This window comes from Physeter macrocephalus, chromosome 14 (assembly GCF_002837175.3).
Source record: "Physeter macrocephalus isolate SW-GA chromosome 14, ASM283717v5, whole genome shotgun sequence".
In the NCBI taxonomy this organism is placed as follows: domain Eukaryota; kingdom Metazoa; phylum Chordata; class Mammalia; order Artiodactyla; family Physeteridae; genus Physeter; species Physeter macrocephalus.
In genome coordinates, this window is record NC_041227.1 from 77,926,680 (window position 1) to 77,944,338 (window position 17,659).

General features: G+C 67.5%; 1 protein-coding gene across 3 annotated transcripts in view; it reads left to right on the forward strand.

Moving 5' to 3' along the window:
• RADIL (Rap associating with DIL domain) overlaps positions 1–17,659 on the forward strand; it is a 78,871-nt gene that overhangs the window by 47,393 nt on the left and 13,819 nt on the right. The window contains exons 9-19 of one of the 3 annotated variants that reach the window (XM_055090558.1): positions 1,643–1,803; positions 5,563–5,675; positions 6,294–6,531; positions 7,191–7,363; positions 12,106–12,256; positions 13,185–13,375; positions 13,499–13,850; positions 14,851–14,898; positions 15,291–15,430; positions 15,901–16,051; positions 17,543–17,648. In XM_055090558.1, coding sequence (XP_054946533.1) covers positions 1,643–1,803; positions 5,563–5,675; positions 6,294–6,531; positions 7,191–7,363; positions 12,106–12,256; positions 13,185–13,375; positions 13,499–13,850; positions 14,851–14,898; positions 15,291–15,430; positions 15,901–16,051; positions 17,543–17,648 — 1,824 coding nt within the window. Of the gene's footprint in view, positions 1–1,642; positions 1,804–5,562; positions 5,676–6,293; positions 6,532–7,190; positions 7,364–12,102; positions 12,257–13,184; positions 13,376–13,498; positions 13,851–14,758; positions 14,899–15,290; positions 15,431–15,900; positions 17,649–17,659 lie in introns of those variants that run through there. The other 2 variants (XM_055090559.1, XR_008619312.1) reach the window with 2 other exon arrangements.

The window sequence follows — 17,659 nt, forward strand, 5'->3', positions numbered from 1 at the left end:
TCCCGCGTGCACGTGTGTGTGTGTGTGTGTGTGTGTGTGTGTGTGTGTGTTCAACCAGCAAGGAGAACGGACGAGAGGAACAAGGTAGGCAGTGAAAACAAGGAGACGCGCCTGAAGCCCGTCCCTCCCCAGGAGCAGGACCGAGGGAGGTCATGTTGTCTGTGGACAAAAGTCAAGTTACGTCAGAGAGAGCAGCGAACTGCAGGCGCAAGGAGAACGTGGGAACGGGAGCCCGCGGCCCGTGGGGCACGGAGGAGGCTGAGGCCGCAGCCCTCCCGACACTTCCTCACCAGCCCTGCCACTGATGTGGCCCCTCGGCTCTTCCCGTGGGCCTGATCGCCAGGACGCCCGGCACGACGGTCACCGCAGCAGCCGGAGTCCCTGAGCTGCTCCGGGCGCCGGCAAGCCCTCCGGGCAGGAGGAAGAGCCCGGGGCCAGCACTGTCCTCGCACGATGCCCGCAGACGCCGGCCTTCCCCCCGGCATCCGCCAGTGAGAGGCACAGCCCGGCGTCACCCCCAGCCAGACCGAGTTACCTCTGGGTGGTTTGACTTGCTTGTCAGTGGACCTCTGCTCACCTGTCGGAGCACCTGGCAGGTGTGGTCAGGGACCCTCGGTGTGAGGGTGCCCTCAGAAAGCACAGCCCACCGACGGGCCTGCTGCTGGGACGAGGAACCGTGCCGGAGAGACTCGGACTGGCATTCAGATGGAGGAATCGCCCGGAGCTCTGCTCGCCGCACCCGCCCCTCGGCCTCCCCAGCAGGCTGGTGAGGACGGCGCCGTGGCTTCTGTCACCTTGCGGGCGACTCGGACGTCAGGTCCCGGATGCTGGCGGCTGGGGGCCCGGGAGACGCGGGGGGAGGGGCTTGAGATGGGCGGAGCTGACCTCGCAGGCGGCCATCGAGGGAGGCGGGCGGCCCCCACGTGCCCAGCGTCCCCTGGAAAGGGGGTGCCACGGGCCCCCTACCCCAGGCGGCCGTCCCCCAGGGTGGGACTGGAGGGCCGGGAAGGGCCTAGCTCCGTGCCGGCGCCTGGGAGCTCCTCGCCTCGCTCCCCGGGGGACGCGAGCTCGTCTGCCCGCCGCCCGGCCCCAGACGCGGCCGGGCGGCCTCCGTGAGTGGGGTCGTTTGTGGGTTTTCTAACGGTACCTCTGAGTCTCCGGTAACGCCCGCGATCCCTGCCTCCTGACGCCGCTTTAGCCCTCGCCTTGCGCCTCCTGCCGTGCTCAGGTAGCACCTGGCTGCCCTTGTCCGGTCGCCGCCCCGAGCGCGTGCGCCTCTGCCGTTTCCTCTGTTGGCTGCGCTCCTAAGCTAAGACGCCTGCCCTCGCCTCGCTTGCCCTCGAGCACCAGGGCCGATTCCTGTCGCGTGCCCGCACGCTCATGGCGCTCTGTCCTCTGATTCTCAAAGAGAAGGTGTGAGAGGAAGCCGTTTGCCAGAGTCCTTCTCCAGCGTGGCCTCGGGTGGTCCTGCTTGTGAGGGTGTGTAGGCGACGTGCCCCTAACAGGTTTTGGATCTGAATCCAGTTCCCAGCCTGACGCTGGCAGGCTGGCAAGTCGTGGTGGTGTTTCTGAGCGTCCGCCGTTCTCACGCGCGGAGAGCGCGCGGCGGGTGCGGCGTGACTCTGGGTCTCTGTCTTGGCAGCCAGGAGCCCCTCTCCACGGCCAGCTTCACCATGGCGGGCCTGGTTCCGGAGCTGCAGCACATCCTCTTCTGGATGTCCAACTCGGTCGAGCTCCTGTACTTTATCCAGCAGAAGTGCCCACTCTACATGCAGAGCCTGGAGGAGGAGCTGGACGTCACAGGTATGGCCGTGCTGCCGCTCCCAGGTGGCGAGCGTCCCCGGGCCCTCTCGGGGGAGAGGTGGCCCCCGGAGCAGAGGTGGGTGTGTGTCGGGGGCGTCCCCCCGGGGGGGGCTGACCTGCTGGTCGGGCTAACCCGGTGCCCCTCGGCCGTGACGCGTCGGCGCTGCCCGTCCCCGTCATTTCACGCGGCCCCGCCGGGTTCCGCCTGGGGAGGCCCGGGAGACGCAGGTCACTCGCTGCATCCCGTCAGCCCTCGGCCGCCAGCCCCTCCAGAACGCACCGCGGTCTCAGAAGGGAGGCGCGTCGCTCGTGAGAGTTACGAGACTGTGTGACGCGTGTTGGCTTCGGAGACTAAAGCGTGGGAACGCGTGCCTCGGAGAGCTGGTGCAACGCAGCGTGAGGCGCTTTGGACGCTCAGTGAGAGTGGCTCTGACTGGGGCGGTCTAGGAGGGCTTCGTGGAGAAGGGGGCGTTGGGCCAGGCCCCGAGGGGCTGTGAGACGGCAGCTGGCGTGTGTCTGGCGGGGCCGTGGCGGGGCCTGGCGCGGAGCCGGGACGGCGCAGCGGGGCTGCGTGCAGCGGAGCGGGTGTGGCGGCCGGGGACCAGGGGCTCCGTTTCGCCCCGCGCAGCCTCGCTCTGCCCTGCGAGGACAGAGCCGCCCGCTTCGCTCCCTCCCGTCCGGGGGCCTGGCCGCCTCGGGGAGCCGTGGGGAGGCCGCGCGGCCGGGAGGCGCGGAGGCCCCGGGCCCCGCCGGTCCCCCGACGCCCGCCGGCTAGGTTCCTAGGGGAGGGGCTCGTGGCGGCCGCCGGCGAGGGGGCCGGTCTGCCCGGGGCCGGCTGTCCCATCTGCGCTCAGTTGGCCACCGGGGAGCCGGCTGCGGAGACGGGGTGGCGGGGCCGGGGCCCTGGGGCGTCCCGGCCGGGCCTGGGGAGGCGGGGTCCGCCTACCTGCCTCTCGCCACCTGTGGTTTCTGAGTCTTTTCTTCCCCCGACTTCCCAGGGAGGGGGCGGTGGGGCCTGTCTTGGGCTCCCGGGGCCTCCGTGGATACGTGGCAGAAGCAGTGGCTCCTCTGTGCCCCAGTGGTCATTCGTTGCGGGCCCGCTGGCCTGTCGCTCCCCCCCCTCGTCCCCCTTGGGGGGACGTTGTGAACGCCGTCCGGTAGACCCCCAGGATGGGGCAGCTGCTGTCTGTCCGCCGGGCCTGGGCTGGAGGCAGACTGTCACCCACCTTTCCCCTGAACGTGACGCGAGGACTACACCTCCCGAGTCTCCGTCGCCAGCACGCCTCGCCCTGCCCGGCAGCCCGGGCCCAGCCGTGCTCGGTGCCGCTGGGGTCCAGCGCCGCAGAGCCGCTCCCTCTCCCCGCGAGGCTTCCTGTCACCTCTCCCCCAGACCCCGCTGAGCTCCTTTCGGGGGGCGGGCCTCCAGGCGCCCAGGACCGAGGCCGCGGCGCTCAGCGGGCTCCGAGTGGAGGGGACTCTTGTGCACGCGGCGTCGGCCGGCGAGCACCCCGCCTCTGGCTGGTCCTTCCGTGCGGAAGCCAGGAGGCCGGCGCAGGTCGGGCGGCGGCACCCCGGCGCCCCGACGTCGGGCACAGCGCTCACGGGCGAGTCCCGCGGTGCCCCTCCTCGTCTGGACGTGTTTCAGACGCTGTGTCGAGAGGCCGCGGGCCCGGGGTTAGCGTGTCCTTCACGGGGGCCCTGAGTCGGGCTGATCTGCATGAAGAAAGCCGCGGCGGGGCTCTGCTCTTAGGAAGATACTCTTGGTCCAAGGCCCGGATGTCGTGGAGCCCAGGCGACACTGGGAGGAGTGAGCATGTGGGCGGCTGGGGCCCCACCCCTGCCCGCCCCGGGGACCGCGGGGCCGGGGAAGCCACGGCAGGGCCTGGGCGTCCCCGAAACAATGTCCGGGGCGGTGCAGGCTCTGGAGAGCTCAGAGGAAAAAGCCATCAACCAGGGGGCGAAGGAAGGGTCAGAGTTGGCGTCTCTGGCCTCCTGACCTCCGGCAGGAAATATCTGTGGGAAGAACTCTAAAAACAGAGAGGTCATGTCCTGAAAACTGGAAAAAGAGCTTTTTCTTCCCCAAACAACCTTTTCTGTCTGAAGCTCTTGTCCAGGAAGCCCATTCACATGGGACGATAAAAGATTAGCCCATCGGCGGGGGGGGGGGGGTGGGGGGGGGTGGGGGGTGTTTATTTTATTCATTTAAAATTCTCCTGTAAGGCTTTGGGGCCCTGCCTCAGCGCCTGCAGACGTGGGGGGTCCCGGGGCCCGGGTCCGCTGAGAGGCGCCTGTGGGCGTCAGCCGGGTCGGAAACCCCGGCAGAGCCTGCGCCGCGGCCGGGAGGGGTTCAGGGCCTTTCTGCGGCGGCTGCTGGGAGCCGCCCGTGGTTGTGCTGTGCGGCTCCCCGGCCTCTTCCCTCTGTGTCCGTCCCCTCCTCCCTCTCTCCAGAGCCCCCGGGCCCACACGAGGGGGGTAGGTCTGCCTTCTCAGACAGGCTGGCGCCGCCAGAGCCTGCGGCCCCTCCGGTCACCCGACTGGCTTCTCCCCCAAAGCCCCGGGAGGCTGCAGGGAGCAGCCAGACCCTGCCGGGCTCCCCAGTGAGACCCTGCGGCCAGGCTGTGGGAAGGACCCTGGGGAGGCCCCGCAGGCCTCTGGCTTCCTGGTCGGGAGGGTTCTGGGGGGTGGGCCCCGGGGGGTCAGGGAGCCCCGAGCCCTTGATGGGGCACCCTGGCGTCTGCAGGGCGGGTCTCTGACGGACGCGCACGCCGTTTCCGTTGGCCGGGTAGCCGGGCGGCCCGTCCCTGTGCTCCTGGGAGGCCCAGCTTAGCGCTCAGGGCGATTCCTGGCCTCCCTGCCTCCCTGAAAGGAGGGTCCCAGACGTGGGGCCCACTCTGTGCATTAAGCCAAAGGCCGCACCGGACGGGCAGTGCAGGAAAGCCCTGCCGCCGGCTGAGTGAGCGAAGGACGGAGGCGGGCGTCCCGTCCGGTCCCTCCCCAGGTGCCACTGGGGCCGCCGGCATAGGCACCTCATGCCTCCCGAGTTCGGGCTGGCCCCTCCCTGTTGGGCCCCTGGTCTTGGGGACCCCGTGGCCAGCCTGGCCTCTTGGCCGTACAGGAGCCCCCCCCCAGGGGGAGGGAGTCACCTGGCGTCGCTCACACCCCCCAGCCGCAGCCGCAGCCCCCTGGCCGCTGCCCAGCCTGGGAGGCCCGTCCCCCCGCCTGTTGTCCCAAGCGCCCGTCCCCCGCGGTGCTGAGTGCCCGGGGTCTCCGCTCTGGGCCTGAGACACGGCAGCGTCTCCCCTGGGGGCGCTAGTGGGGGAGAACGGGGCACGAGGGCCATCTGGGCTTCTCGGGAAAGTGTCGTGACGGTCTCCGCAGGACCTCTGGCCAGGTGTCCTTTGCCCTGTGTCCCGAGTGAGAAGTGACCTGCGGGCCAGGATCTGCCATCGCTGGGCACTTGGTCCTGACCCGTATCCGGAAGCTGCCAGCGCGCGAGCGTCTGCTGCGCCTGGTATCGAGTCGGTGTCCGTGGGCTTGGAAGCTCGGGGCCTGGGGTCCTGGCCACCTCAGCCGGCACCCCGGGACCCCGGGGGCCCCGTGGCTTTGGTTTGTCACGTTTTCCAAACCCAAGAGGAGGGTGCTGGGCGGAGCCCTCAGGAGGCGTCGGGTGGGGGTTCGAAGTCGCGGCGGTTCCAGAAGGTTCCTGCCCGAGTCCCCCCTCCCCCGGCCCTGCAGTGACGGCGCCACGTCCCCCCGCAGGCTCGAAGGAGTCCCTGTTCTCCTGCGCCCTCACGGCCAGTGAGGAGGCCATGGCAGTGCTGGAGGAGGTCGTCCTGTACGCCTTCCAGCAGTGCGTGTACTACGTCTCCAAGGTACGGCCTCTGCGTGCGCGTTCTCCCGGGGGGCCTGGGTGCCGGCCCGGCCGCCTCTGCCCGCCCGGACCCCGGCCTCGGGCCCCTGGCCCCCTCACCCGCTGTTGCTGTCGTCGAGCGAGTCCCCTGCCCCAGCGCGGGGCCAGCGGGCGAGCGAGACGGGGCCGGCTGCTCTGGGGAGGCGACTCGGACGGCGGGACAGCCGCGCGGTGGCCCCGGCTGCCGTGGCCCCGGCTCCCCTGCCCGCACCGTCCCGCACGCCGGTGGGGGCAGCCGTGCGGCCGCGTCTCGGGACTCAGAGCCGGGCGGGGGACCCCGGGGCTCACTCGCCCCCCTCCGTCCAGTAAAACCCTTCTGATACAATAAGAAGAGGGCGAAGCCCCGGCCCTCAGGGCCCTCAGGGCGCCGTCCGGCCCCTTTGCCGGAGCCCCCGCAGCCCGTGTCCTCTGCGCCTTGGCTGGGAGCCTTACTGGCCCCCCTCCCCGCCGCGGCTGGCGCTGCGGAGCCCGGCGCTCACACGTGGTCGCCGACACACGTGGTCTGGCCGAGGTAGGAGCGGGACGGGCCAGGCCCGGGGCCCCCTGCGCACAGCAGCCGGTGCTTTCCTCTCGCCCCCAGTCCCTGTACGTGTGCCTCCCGGCCCTGCTGGAGGGCCCCCCCTTCCAGCTGGAGTGCCGCGAGAGCTGGGGCTCGGCCCCTCCGCTGCCCGAGGAGCTACACCGCGTCGTGTCCGTCTACCAGGCCACCCTGGACCTCCTTCGGCCGCTGCAGGTGCACCCCGAGATCGCCGCCCAGCTGCTGGCCTACCTCTTCTTCTTCTCCGGCACGCTGCTCTTCAACCAGCTCCTGGACAAGGGTGAGGGTCGCGGCGGTCCTCCCGGAGGCCGGCGGGCTGAGCCGTCCCGCTCCGTGGCGTCTGGGCGGGTGCCGCGGGGGGAGGCCGTGCTGCAGGGCCTGTCCCCGCGGGAGCGGGAGCGGGAGCCGCCCCTCCGTGTCCGCACAGGGCCCCTCCGGCCTTTCCTGGTTCATTTTATCCCCACGCGGCCTGGGGCCCCCGTGAGCGAGGAGGCGGCGGGCTCAGGGAAGCGACGTGGCCTTTGACCCTGCCTCACTGCCACCCAGATCTCCTCCGTCGCCCTGCCCAGTGCTCAGGGCCGAGGCAGTGCTGGGGTGCGGGACGGGGAGAGCAGGGCCAGCCCACGGCACGTGCGAAGCCTGGACCACGGCCCTCTGCACTTGGGGTCGTGTGGCTGTCACCGCCCCTCCCTGCCCTGCCACCTTCACCTCCCACCTCCATACCCGCCCACCCATGCCCAGAGAGGGGTCTGGAAGCAGGTGGTTGTCTTAGAAACTGACGTAAGGTCTTCTGTCTGTCCAGAGACCTGGGGTCGGGAGGGCGGGAGGAGGACAGGGCTAGGGCCCAGCTGGGCCCGGCTCCCTCGGGGGCGGGCGGGCAGCATACCCGCCCTGTGAGGGCTGCCCGACTTCACCCTCTTTCCCTCCCTCCATTCCCAGGGCCCTCTCTGAGTTGCTTCCACTGGCCCAGAGGCGTCCAGGCCTGTGCCCGCCTGCAGCAGCTCCTGGAGTGGGCGAGGAGCGCCGGCTTTGGCGAGGCTGGAGAGCGCTTCTTCCGGAAGCTTTCCTGCACGCTCAACCTGCTGGCCACGCCCAGTGCCCAGCTCGTCCAGGTGGGAGGGGTGCAGCGGGTCGGGGGCAGCGGGCGCCCTGCGTGGTCGCCTTGGGGTCGGCGGCCTGCAGACCGGGAGGGGCTCGGTGGGCTTGCAGTGGCTTAGTCCACAGCTGTTCCCACCTGCAGGCAGGATAACGGCCCCAGGATGTCTGTGTCTAGTCTCTGACCTGCAGCTGTGGCCACAGGGGGCCCTGCTGATGTGGGGAGGTCACCCCGGGGCACCTGGTGGCCCCATCTGAGCACACAAGTCCTTAAAACTGGGAAAATATTTGCAAACGATGAGACCAACAAGGGCTTAATTTCCAAAATCTACAAACAACTCATACAGCTCGATATCAAAAAACAACACAAGACAACAAAAAAATGGGCAAAAGACCTAAACAGACATTTCTCCGAAGAAGACATACAGATGGCCAAAAGGAGGCACCTGAAAAGATGCTCAGCATTGCTGATTATCAGAGAAATGCAAATTGAAACTACAGTGAGGTATCCCCTCACACCGGTTGGAATGGCCATCATTAAAAAGCCTACGAATAACAAATGCTGGAGAGGGCGTGGACAGAAGGGAGCCCTCCTGCACTGTTGGTGGGAATGTAAACTGTACAGCCACTATGGAGAACAGTGTGGCGGTTCCTCAGAAAACTAAAGATAGAGCTACCATATGATCCAGCAATCCCGTTCCTGGGCGTATATCCAGACAAAACTCTAATTCGAAAAGACACGTGCACCCCGCTGTTCATAGCAGCACTGCTTTCAATAGCCAAGACACGGAAGCAACCTAAATGTCCATCAACAGACGGCTGGCTTAAGGAGATGTGGTATACATACATACAATGGAGTACTACTCAGCCATAAAAAAGAATGAGATAATGCCATTTGCAGCAATATGGATGGACCTAGAGATTGTCACACTAAGTAAGTCAGAAAGAAAAGGAGAAAGACATTATCTTTTGATATGACTTCGGTGTGAAATCTAAAAATATGATACAAATGAATTTATTTACAAAACAGAAACAGACTCACAGGCATAGAAAACAAACTTATGGTTACCAGAGGGGAAAGGTAGGGGGGAGAGATAAATTAGGAATTTGGGATTAACAGATACAAACTACTATACATCAAACAGGTAAACAACAACGTCCTACTGTACAGCACAGGGAACTATATTCAATATCCCATGATAAGCCATAATGGAAAAGAATCTGAAGGAGAATCATATATATATAAAATCACTTTACTGTATGCCAGTAACTAACAGAACGTTGTAAATCAACTATACTTCAATAAAAGAAAAAAGAGGGAAGCGGAAGAGTGGGTCAGAGAGACAGGAAAGAACGAAGCAGAGGGTTGGCTCTGAAGGTGGAGGACGGGGCAAGGGGTACAGCGGCCTCCAGGAGTTGGGAGTGGCCCTCGGCTGGAGGCCAGCACAGGAACGGGACCTCAATCCTACAACCACAGGGAAACGGATCCTGCTCTGGAGCTGCCAGGAGGAACACAGCTCTGCAACTCTTGATCCTAGCCTGTACGACCTGTCCTGGACGTCCGACCCCCAGAACTGTGCGCTCGTGTTGATCTCACTGCCACGTTCGTGCTCATTTGTTAGAACAGCGGCAGGAAACAAAGACACCAGCTCACCTGCCTCCCTCACCTGCTGTGCGACATGGTCGTCACAGGTAATCAGCGAGACCAAGCTACCCAGGCCCTTTCCTGCCGGGCGGTGACACGGAACCCGCCCAGGTGATGGCCAGCGTGTTTGCAGGGCGGCCCCACGGACTCCGCTTCCCACGCCCCGGGGAGCTGCTCCGTGTTCGAACCGCGTAGGGGACCGGCTGCCCTGTCCGCCTCCAGGTGAGGTCCCAGCAGACGTGAGCGCGGCCAGGAAGCCCCACACGGCAGTGACGGCGTCCAGAGCCTCGGCCACCACGGGCAGCCGCGAGCCACTGCGTGGAGCTCAGCCTTGGGCAGAGCATCCGCCTGCGGACGGGAAGACGAGATGGGGTCCCCCTGGGGCGCTGCTGTGCACACTGCTCTTGCCCCGAGCCTGGCGCACAGGCGTGTGCCCTGGTGAACAGTTACCACAGGGGTCCCCAACCCCCAGGCCACGGACCAGTACCAGTCCGTGGCCTGATAGGCACCGGGCCGCAGAGCAGGAGGTGAGCGGCGGGCGAGCGAGCGAGCGAAGCTCCGTCTGTATTTACGGCCGCGCCCCATTGCTCGCGTTACCGCCTGAGCTCCGCCTCCTGTCGGACCAGCGGCGGCATCAGAGTCTCATAGGAGCGCGAACCCTACCGTGGACCGCGCGTGCGAGGGATCTAGGTGGCGCGCTCCGTACGAGCAACTGATGCCTGATGATCTGAGGCGGTGATGCTGGCGCTGGGGCGGGGCCGCCAATACAGATCGTCATCGGCAGAGGTGCGACTGCCCAGAGGCCATGATAAATCAGTCGCTTGCAGACTCATACCAAAACCCTCTCAGTGAGTGGCAAGTGAAAATAAGCTCAGGGCTCCCACTGATTCTGCGTTATGGTGACTTGTATCATTATTTCATTATACATTACGGTGTAATAATAATAGAAATAAAGTGCACAATAAATGTAATGCGCTCAAATCATCCCCAAACCCTAACCCCACCCCCGGCGCCCCGTCCGTGGAAAACTTGTCTCCCACAGAACCGGTCCCTGGTGCCAAAAACGCTGGGGACCGCCGAGTTACCAAGCTGGGCGCTTCGAGTTTGCGTGGTTTCCTGTGGTTTTCCGCGGTGTTTGCGCTTCAGTGCAAAATGCACAGCGAGGAAGGAGCGGCAACGCGTTAGCTGCTCAGCTGCGCCTCTCCCTGCACAGCTGGGGGCTGCCCGCTTCTCACTCTGGCAGAAGACGGGGGTCTGTTTCTAGAGGACTCGAGGCTGAGGGTCTCCAGGTTGGGACACGGGGTCTCATCCTGAAGGGGGAGCATCCCGGCGGCAGAGCTCCCTTTGCGTGCCGGAGCGCCGCGCTCTCGCCCGCCAGGCCCGGGCCTGTGCCCTCCCAGCAGGGGGCGGCCAACTTGGCCGGGCTGGCGGTCAGCGACAGGCCAGGGCAGGACGGAGGATGCTGACACTGGGGCTCCACGGCCAACCAGCCAGGAGAGGGAGAGAGAGGCAGGGAGTGAGGCAAAGAGGCCTCAGGCGGTAGTTTGCCACCCTCGAAACGGACTGTTCAGGGAGAAGAGTGGTTAAAAAACCATTTGTAGCCTCATAAAGATAAGGGAAGATACAGTATCCATAACATAATAACAGGACGCTATAAATAAGAGAACAAAAAGAATCCTTGGAAGTTAAAACTACGACAGCAGAGATGAAAAGTTCAGTAGCAGGGTTGGAAGATAAAGTCCGGGAAATCACCCAGAAAGCAGAGCCAGCAAGATGGAAGAGGAGGCGTTCCCTCTTGCTGGGTGACTGCTCAGCACCGTCGGGGCACCCGCCGACAGCAGCCTCGGAGAAGCGCAGACGTGGCGAAGCGTGGCTTCTAGGATGGAAGGCAAGACCACCTCCGGGCAGACGAGGCTGTCCTGTGCTGGCATGTGTTTGGCGTGGAGGTGTCAGGAAGAGGCCGCTCCTCCCCGCTTCCCCACGTAGCTTAGGATGTCGTCTGTCCCTTCAGCGTAGATACTCGACGACCACCGCCCAGGCCTCTTGATGGGGGCAGTAAAGTCAAACGTGGGAGAAACAGAGCGGGAGGGAGAAAGAAGGAAATTAAGGGACCAGCCAGGTGAGGCCCCGCATCCGAGCACCGCGAGGCCAGAGAGGGCGTAAAGACAGACCAAGAGGGCCCCCAGCCCGCTTGACCCGAGGGTCCAGACTGCAGGCGCAGCCGGTGGGTGAAAAGCGCAGTGGCTGGAACGGACCCGCCCCAAGACCCGCTCGCAGGATTGCAGAGGCGCCGCCGAGCTTCCAGAGAAGGAGGAGAGCAGCTCGGGTCCTGGAGGCGAGCGGTCAGGTTGGTTTCCGACTTCTCAGGAGCGAAAGCAGGAGCTGCCTCCCCAACTCCCTACGAGGCCGACTCCAGCCTGGGGCCCTGATGCCTGATGGCGGGGACACTGGCCTGGAGGACGCTCTCCCACGCCAGGCCCCCGGCGTCCCCCTCGCACAGGCCTCCCTGGGAAGCTCCTCGAGAGCAGGAGGAAGGGGTTCCAGGAAGCAAGACGGACGGAGACGGCCACTCTGACCTGAGCGCACCTTCTCCTACGGCTGCCGTTGCTCTTCCTCCAGGGCGCCTTCCCTGCCCCCCGCTCCCAGGCCAGTCTCGTGTGGCACCTAATGCTACAGCTGTGCCTTCGTGCGGGTCTTTGACCTGCTTGATTTCTTTCACACCGTACGAGGCAGGGGTCCTATTCACGGCCCCCTAACTTCCAAGTACTCTTCCGCCGTCTCTCAGCCCCTCGCGGTGGTGTGACAGGGCTTGTTCGGTGGGCAGGGCACTCGGCCCGGTGCCTGCTGGCCTCTCCTGGGAACGCCCCCCGCCACCTGACCCAGCTCTCACCCTGGACGCCCACAGGCGGGGGGTGAGCTGCCCTCTGCACCGGCCTTGACCTTGGCCTCGCTGGCCTCGCTGACCTCGCTGTCCCGCACGGACGCCCCAGGGCGGAGCGTGTGCTGGCCCGGGGAGCCCGGGCCCCTGCCCCCGGAGCTCCCAGAAGGCAGGCCCTCCCTGGGGGCGCGGGCTGGGCCCCCGGCCTTTGACCAGGAGCTGCTTCTTTTCAGCAGATGAGCTGGGCGAACCTGCGGGCCGCGTTCCCTGCCCTGAGCCCCGCGCAGCTGCACCACCTGCTGACCCAGTACCAGCTGGCCTCGGCCATGGGCCCCATGAGCGCCTGGGAGCCGTGTGCCCAGGACAGCCCCGCAGCCTTCAAGTCAGGTGAGGCCTCTCCTCCGGGTGGAGCTCGGAACTCGGGCGTGGCCCGGGGGCGCCTTGACCTCCAGGTCCCTGGGTCCCCGGGTGGGGGGCAGGGCAGGACACCCGAGGAGGAAGACGGCCCAGGGCGGAGGCTCCCCTTTGCCCCCAGGCTCTCGGCTCAGGTCAGAGGTCCCCACGGCCCCTCACGGGGCCTCGCCGGGTGCACGGCCACCAGGAAGAGAGCAGGGTCTCCGCACCGGGCGCCATGGCACGGCCCGTCGGGAAACGGTGCTGAGCACGCCTGCCCCGTGTGTATCACGTGTGGAGACAGACGTACACGCGTATGTGTGTGTTGTTCTATGAGTTAGTTGTGTATCTCCTCGTTAGCAGTATGTGTGTTATAACGCAAGCACAAACGGAAAGGAAAGGACGGGGGAAGATCCAGATAGAAGTAGGGCCGCCGACGCCTGGTCACCTGGTTCACGGCCAAGGCGTTCCGCGGAGGGAGGGGGCTCTGTGCTGGGCTCCAGGAGCAAGGCGGGGGCTGCCGCCTCCCCCCCCCCCCCCCCCGCCACCGTCTGGAAGGCGCGTGTGTCCTCGCGCGGAGGCCGGCACGCAGGCAGCCTGTGCTCAGCCCGGCAGGAGCAGGTGGCGGCCTGCGGTGCCGGCGTCCGGGCCGGGTGAGCCGGGCTCCAGGCGGGGGTGTGCGGCGGGCCCGGGGGAGCCGGGGGCCGCAGGCGGGGTGGGGGCGTGGGGCCCAAGTGCCGAATGGTGGCGCCGGGGCTTCATCCCGGGCGCTCGCTGGGACTCGGGAGGCGTGAGAGCGCCGTACGGAGCGCCGTACGGGCTTGTGCGGCCCTTCCCGTGTCCCCGGGGTCCCACGGCGTCAGGCGGGGGTGGCCGGGCAGCTGCCTCCTGGCTGGGGGTCACGCCGCCCTCGCCCCCGCAGAGGAGGTCCTGGAGTCCTATGAAAACCCCCCACCCATCGTCTTGCCGAGCGAGGGCTTCCAGGTGGATCTGGAGGCCGACTGCCTGGACGACAGCCTCCACCAGCACCTCCTCTACATCCGCCACTTCCTGTGGAGCCTGCGGAGCAAGGCCAGCCCCGGCGGCAGGCCCGCCCAGCCGGAGTGTCTCCAGGTACCGGGGGGGGGGGGGGGACGCGGGGGCGGGGGCTCCCGAGGCCGCGGAGGCTTGGGGGGCCCCTCTGTCCTCCCAGCGCGTCGCGCTGCTCGGTGCTGAGTTCTGTCCCCCCTCCCCCAGGGCCCGCACCACACCAGCCCCGAGGGCCGCCCTGAGGACCAGAGCCGCCCCCTGGCTTCCAGGGACCCCGGCAGGGGAGCCCGTGAGGCCGGCCCGGAGCGCCCTCCTCCTTCCGCGGGGGACCCCCAGGCACAGGGCCCTCTGGGAAGGCCGCCCGGCCGCGCGAGCCGCGGGGGGCCCCAGGCCGGGGACCCACACGGGGACCCCTCATGCCTGCTCGCGCCCCCCGGCACCCCGCTCAGCCTGGAGCCCACCGTCCCCGACTGGCCAGAAGGCGGCAGTGCCCGCGGGGAAGTGCTCCTGGAAGGCAGGAGGAACGGGCCGAGCGGCCCGCGGTGCGCAGCCCCAGAAGGTGAGCCCCGAGCCAGGCCTGCGCCCGCCCCCCGGCCCTGCTGGCGCCCGGGCCGCTGCCTCGGGGTCCTTCCCCTGCGGGGTCCTGGTGGCGCGTCTGGCGCGGGCCGTCAGAGCTGCCCACGGGCGCGTGTTGCCCTGGACGCAGGACGGGCTCCCGGGGCAGCTGGGGACTCGGAGGGTCGCTCCGCCCCGGGGGAGAGGAAGGATGGCTCCTTGCCGTGTGTTGAGCCCCAGAGCCGGTGCGAGGCCAGCGGGAGCGGGGGCCGGGGAGCCGGGGCCGTGGGCGTGTGGGCCCCGGGCTGGAGGGCAACGAAGGGCAGGCACCCCCAGCCCCGCCCGGCCCCCGCGGGTCCTCAGCGCTCTTGCCGAGCTTAGAGGGTGTGCCCCGAGGGCGGCGGTCGCTGCCACCGAGCGGGGCCTGCGGCAGGACACCTCTCAGCGGCCTGGGTGGCGGCCCGGCAGGGTGCCACGACTGACCTCGTGGGGAGAGGGCGGGCGCAGGGCCCTCAGGGTGGGAGCAGCTGCAAAGAGCCCCAGCTCCGGAGGGGCCCTGGGGGCCGGGGCCGACACTCGGAGGGACAGACGTGGGGCCACCACTGAGACGCGCGGTGGGTGAGGGCGGGGGAGGGAAAGCAGAGCCCCCTTCTCAACCTTCGGGAAGCAGCCGGGGGCCGGTGTCCCGGGGCAGCACAGGGTGGCCCGACCCCCATCACCCTGACGGTGGCCCGCTCTGGCTGTGCCCCTTCTACCCAGACGGGCATCTTGCCGGACCTCTGTGAGCACGTGTCCCTTTGGAGCACTGGGTCCGGACCCCGGGGCAGGCGCGGGCCCCGGGGCGGGGTCTGGACGGAGCACGGAGCCGCCGGCCCCTGACCTGGCCCCGCGGCGCTTTTCTCGCCCGCCCAGGAGCCGGCGCGGCGCCGGCGGCCGAGCCCCCGCCGGCGCCCTCCAGCCGCAGCTCCAGCACGGACGACTTCTGCTGCATGTTCGTGGTGGAGCTGGAGCGCGGCCCCTCTGGGCTGGGCATGGGCCTGATGGACGGGATGGTGAGTGACCCGCCCCGCCGCGTCCCGCAGGCCCCCGGCTCCTCCTCTTCCCAGAGACGGGCCCACGGCTGGGGGGGCACAGGCAGGCGGCGGGCGGAGGCCCCCGGCCCTGGGGGCCAGGGGCCGGTGGGGGCGTCTCCTGGGATTTGTGGGAAGGGAAAGGGCCTGAGCAGCAGCTGCTTCCACCGCCTGCGGCACCCTCAGGCCTCGGGGCGTCTGTCCTGGGCCTGCGGGGACTCTGACGGTGTCCAGCCTGCCCTTGAAGACGCACTGATGACCATGCAGTGAGCCCCACCGGGCCAGGCCGGGGAGGGGCGGAGGCGGCGCTGCCTGGAGACCGCTGTTTGGGGGGCGGGGCCCACGGAGCCCTGAGGCTTCCGCTCCTCCCCCAGCACACGCCGCTGGGCGCCCCAGGGCTCTACATCCAGACCCTGCTCCCGGGGAGCCCCGCAGCATCCGACGGGCGCCTGTCGCTGGGAGACCGCATCCTGGAGGTGAACGGCAGCAGCCTGCTGGGCGTCAGCTACCTGAGGTACCGCGGCCGGCCCCCCGCGCCCGGCCCCCCGCGCCCGGCCCCCCGCCGCCTCCTCCGCGCCCTCCCCCACCCCTCAGCCTGTGGGAGGCCACGTCCACCCTTGGGACGTTGGAGCTGAGTAAATGGAGGCACAGCCGTCCGGCCTGGCTCCCCATGGCCACCTCCCGCCCTTCCTTCCCCCCATCGGCCCTCCGATGACACACCAGTCCCCGCAGGGGCTCAGGCACCGTGGGGCGGGGCGGGCTCTGGACCAGGCCGCGAGAGCGCAGGCGCCGTGATCCCGAAGCTCTGTCACAGCGCGGGGGGCGCAGGGTTGCTGACCGTAACCGTCCACTTAGGGTGACGGCTGCGCGGTGGGGGGTTGGGTCGCCCCCCGGCACCTCCAGGGGGCTCTGCCCGCTGGTCCGGCAGCGAGTCCTCACCCGGAGGGCCCTTCTTCACCGTCCCCATCCCTTCTCTGCTTTCAGAGCCGTGGATCTGATCCGACACGGGGGAAAGAAGGTGCGGTTTCTGGTTGCCAAGTCCGACGTGGAGACGGCCAAGAAGATCCGCTTCCGCACGCCCCCTCCCTAGGCGCCGTGCAGGGGCGGCCCGAGCGCCTACACCTGCGGCTCCCAGGTTACGGCCCCTTCTGCCAGGCTGTTCGGGTGGCTGCGTCACCCACAGGACACTAGCCGCAGTCCTTAGTGTACATTTTATTTTATTGATATGACAGATAACAGTAAGTTGTGATGCTTGTCACACAGAGCCTTTATGTTTGAAGATTTGAGTGTTAAAGTATAGATTCAATAAACTATCTTTCGTATTGTAGAGGGTGGCGGGGCGTGGAGTCTGGGTGGGCACCGTGCTGGCCCCCTAGCAGGGCTGCCGGCGGTGGGCCGGTGCCCTCCGAGGAACTGCTCCCGCCCTGCCAGCACGGGAGAGAGAGACCCCGGGGGCGCACGGGCCTCGCTGGGGTGCCGGGATGGCTCTAACTCGCTCCTCGCCTGCCCTCCACCCTGCCCGCAAACAAGGAGCAGCGGGGGAGACGCAGACAGCCCCCGGCCGGCCGCCGAGGGAAAGGGCCAGAGCCGCCCCCCATCAGAGGAGGCTGCGCCCTCGGTGATGCCACACTCAGCAGGTCTGGAAGGGTCTGGAACCCCCCAGAAGGTTATAAAGTGAGAGTCTTGACCCGCTGCGGGTATCCAGGCTTCCTCCCCCCGACTCACACCCCTCCTGGTGTCCTCTCTGGTCGCTAAAGCCACGGCTGGGCCCCAATACCAGGCTGGCCGGTCCCAGGCTCTCAGTCTGCGGCCCGGCTGGTGTCCACCTGGTGGCCGTTGCTTCACCCCGGTGGGAGGCCCGCCTCCTGCACCAGCCGCTGACCGTGCGCGGGGCCGTGTTGGTGTCACGGTGGCAGCGGGCGCGGGCACCTCCCGGCTGGCTGTCTTCGGCAGTGTCCGCCTCCCTGGGCTCTGGGCTGGGGTCCTCCTCTTTGGCAGAAACAGAGACTCTGGGGACGAGAGGGTCCCGGCCAGGCAGCTGCAGACACACCCCTTACGCGGAAAGGGGTCTCGTGGAGGGACCAGCGGCCGCAAGGTGTGTCCCAGGCACCGGGCCTCGAGCAGCTGTGGGCGCGGAAGAGAGTGCAGGTGGGGGCCCGGCCCTGCGGGCGCTCAGTGCCAGGTGTCCGGATTCCACCTGCCCTGAAGCAGTTCCCAAAATGCTGGATGAAATGTACTTTAAAAAGTCAGTTAAAATGTGCAGCCGAACCCCCCCAAATTCTGAAAGCCGTAAACTGAAACGAGGGCACAAGTTCAGGGGGGCTGGCGGCTGACCCGAGGCCTGCCGGGCGCCACCCCACCCCCGCCCCCCGCGGAGCTGCATGGAGCTGGGGGACCCCGCGTAGCGCAGAGTTCCCGCAGGGAAGGGCTGGGGCCCCGGGGAAGGGGGAGACCTCCGAGCTCCGCTTCTCGCTGGCAGGGAGCCGGTGCTGAGAGCCCTCCGAGCCCTCTGCAGGGAAGAACACGCTTCGTTCCCGGGATGTTCTCTGAGGTCAGCACTGTGATTATCCCCATTTTTGCAGACGAGGAAAGTGGAGCACAATAGGACTGTCATTTTCTCCATCAGTCGGCCAGCGCCGTAAAGGCCGTGAGGACAACCCGACAGAGCCCAACCTCTGGAAGCAGCCACCCTCGTCCGCCCTCGGCGCGGCTGCCCCGGGCGCCCGGCCCAGGTGAGTGCGCC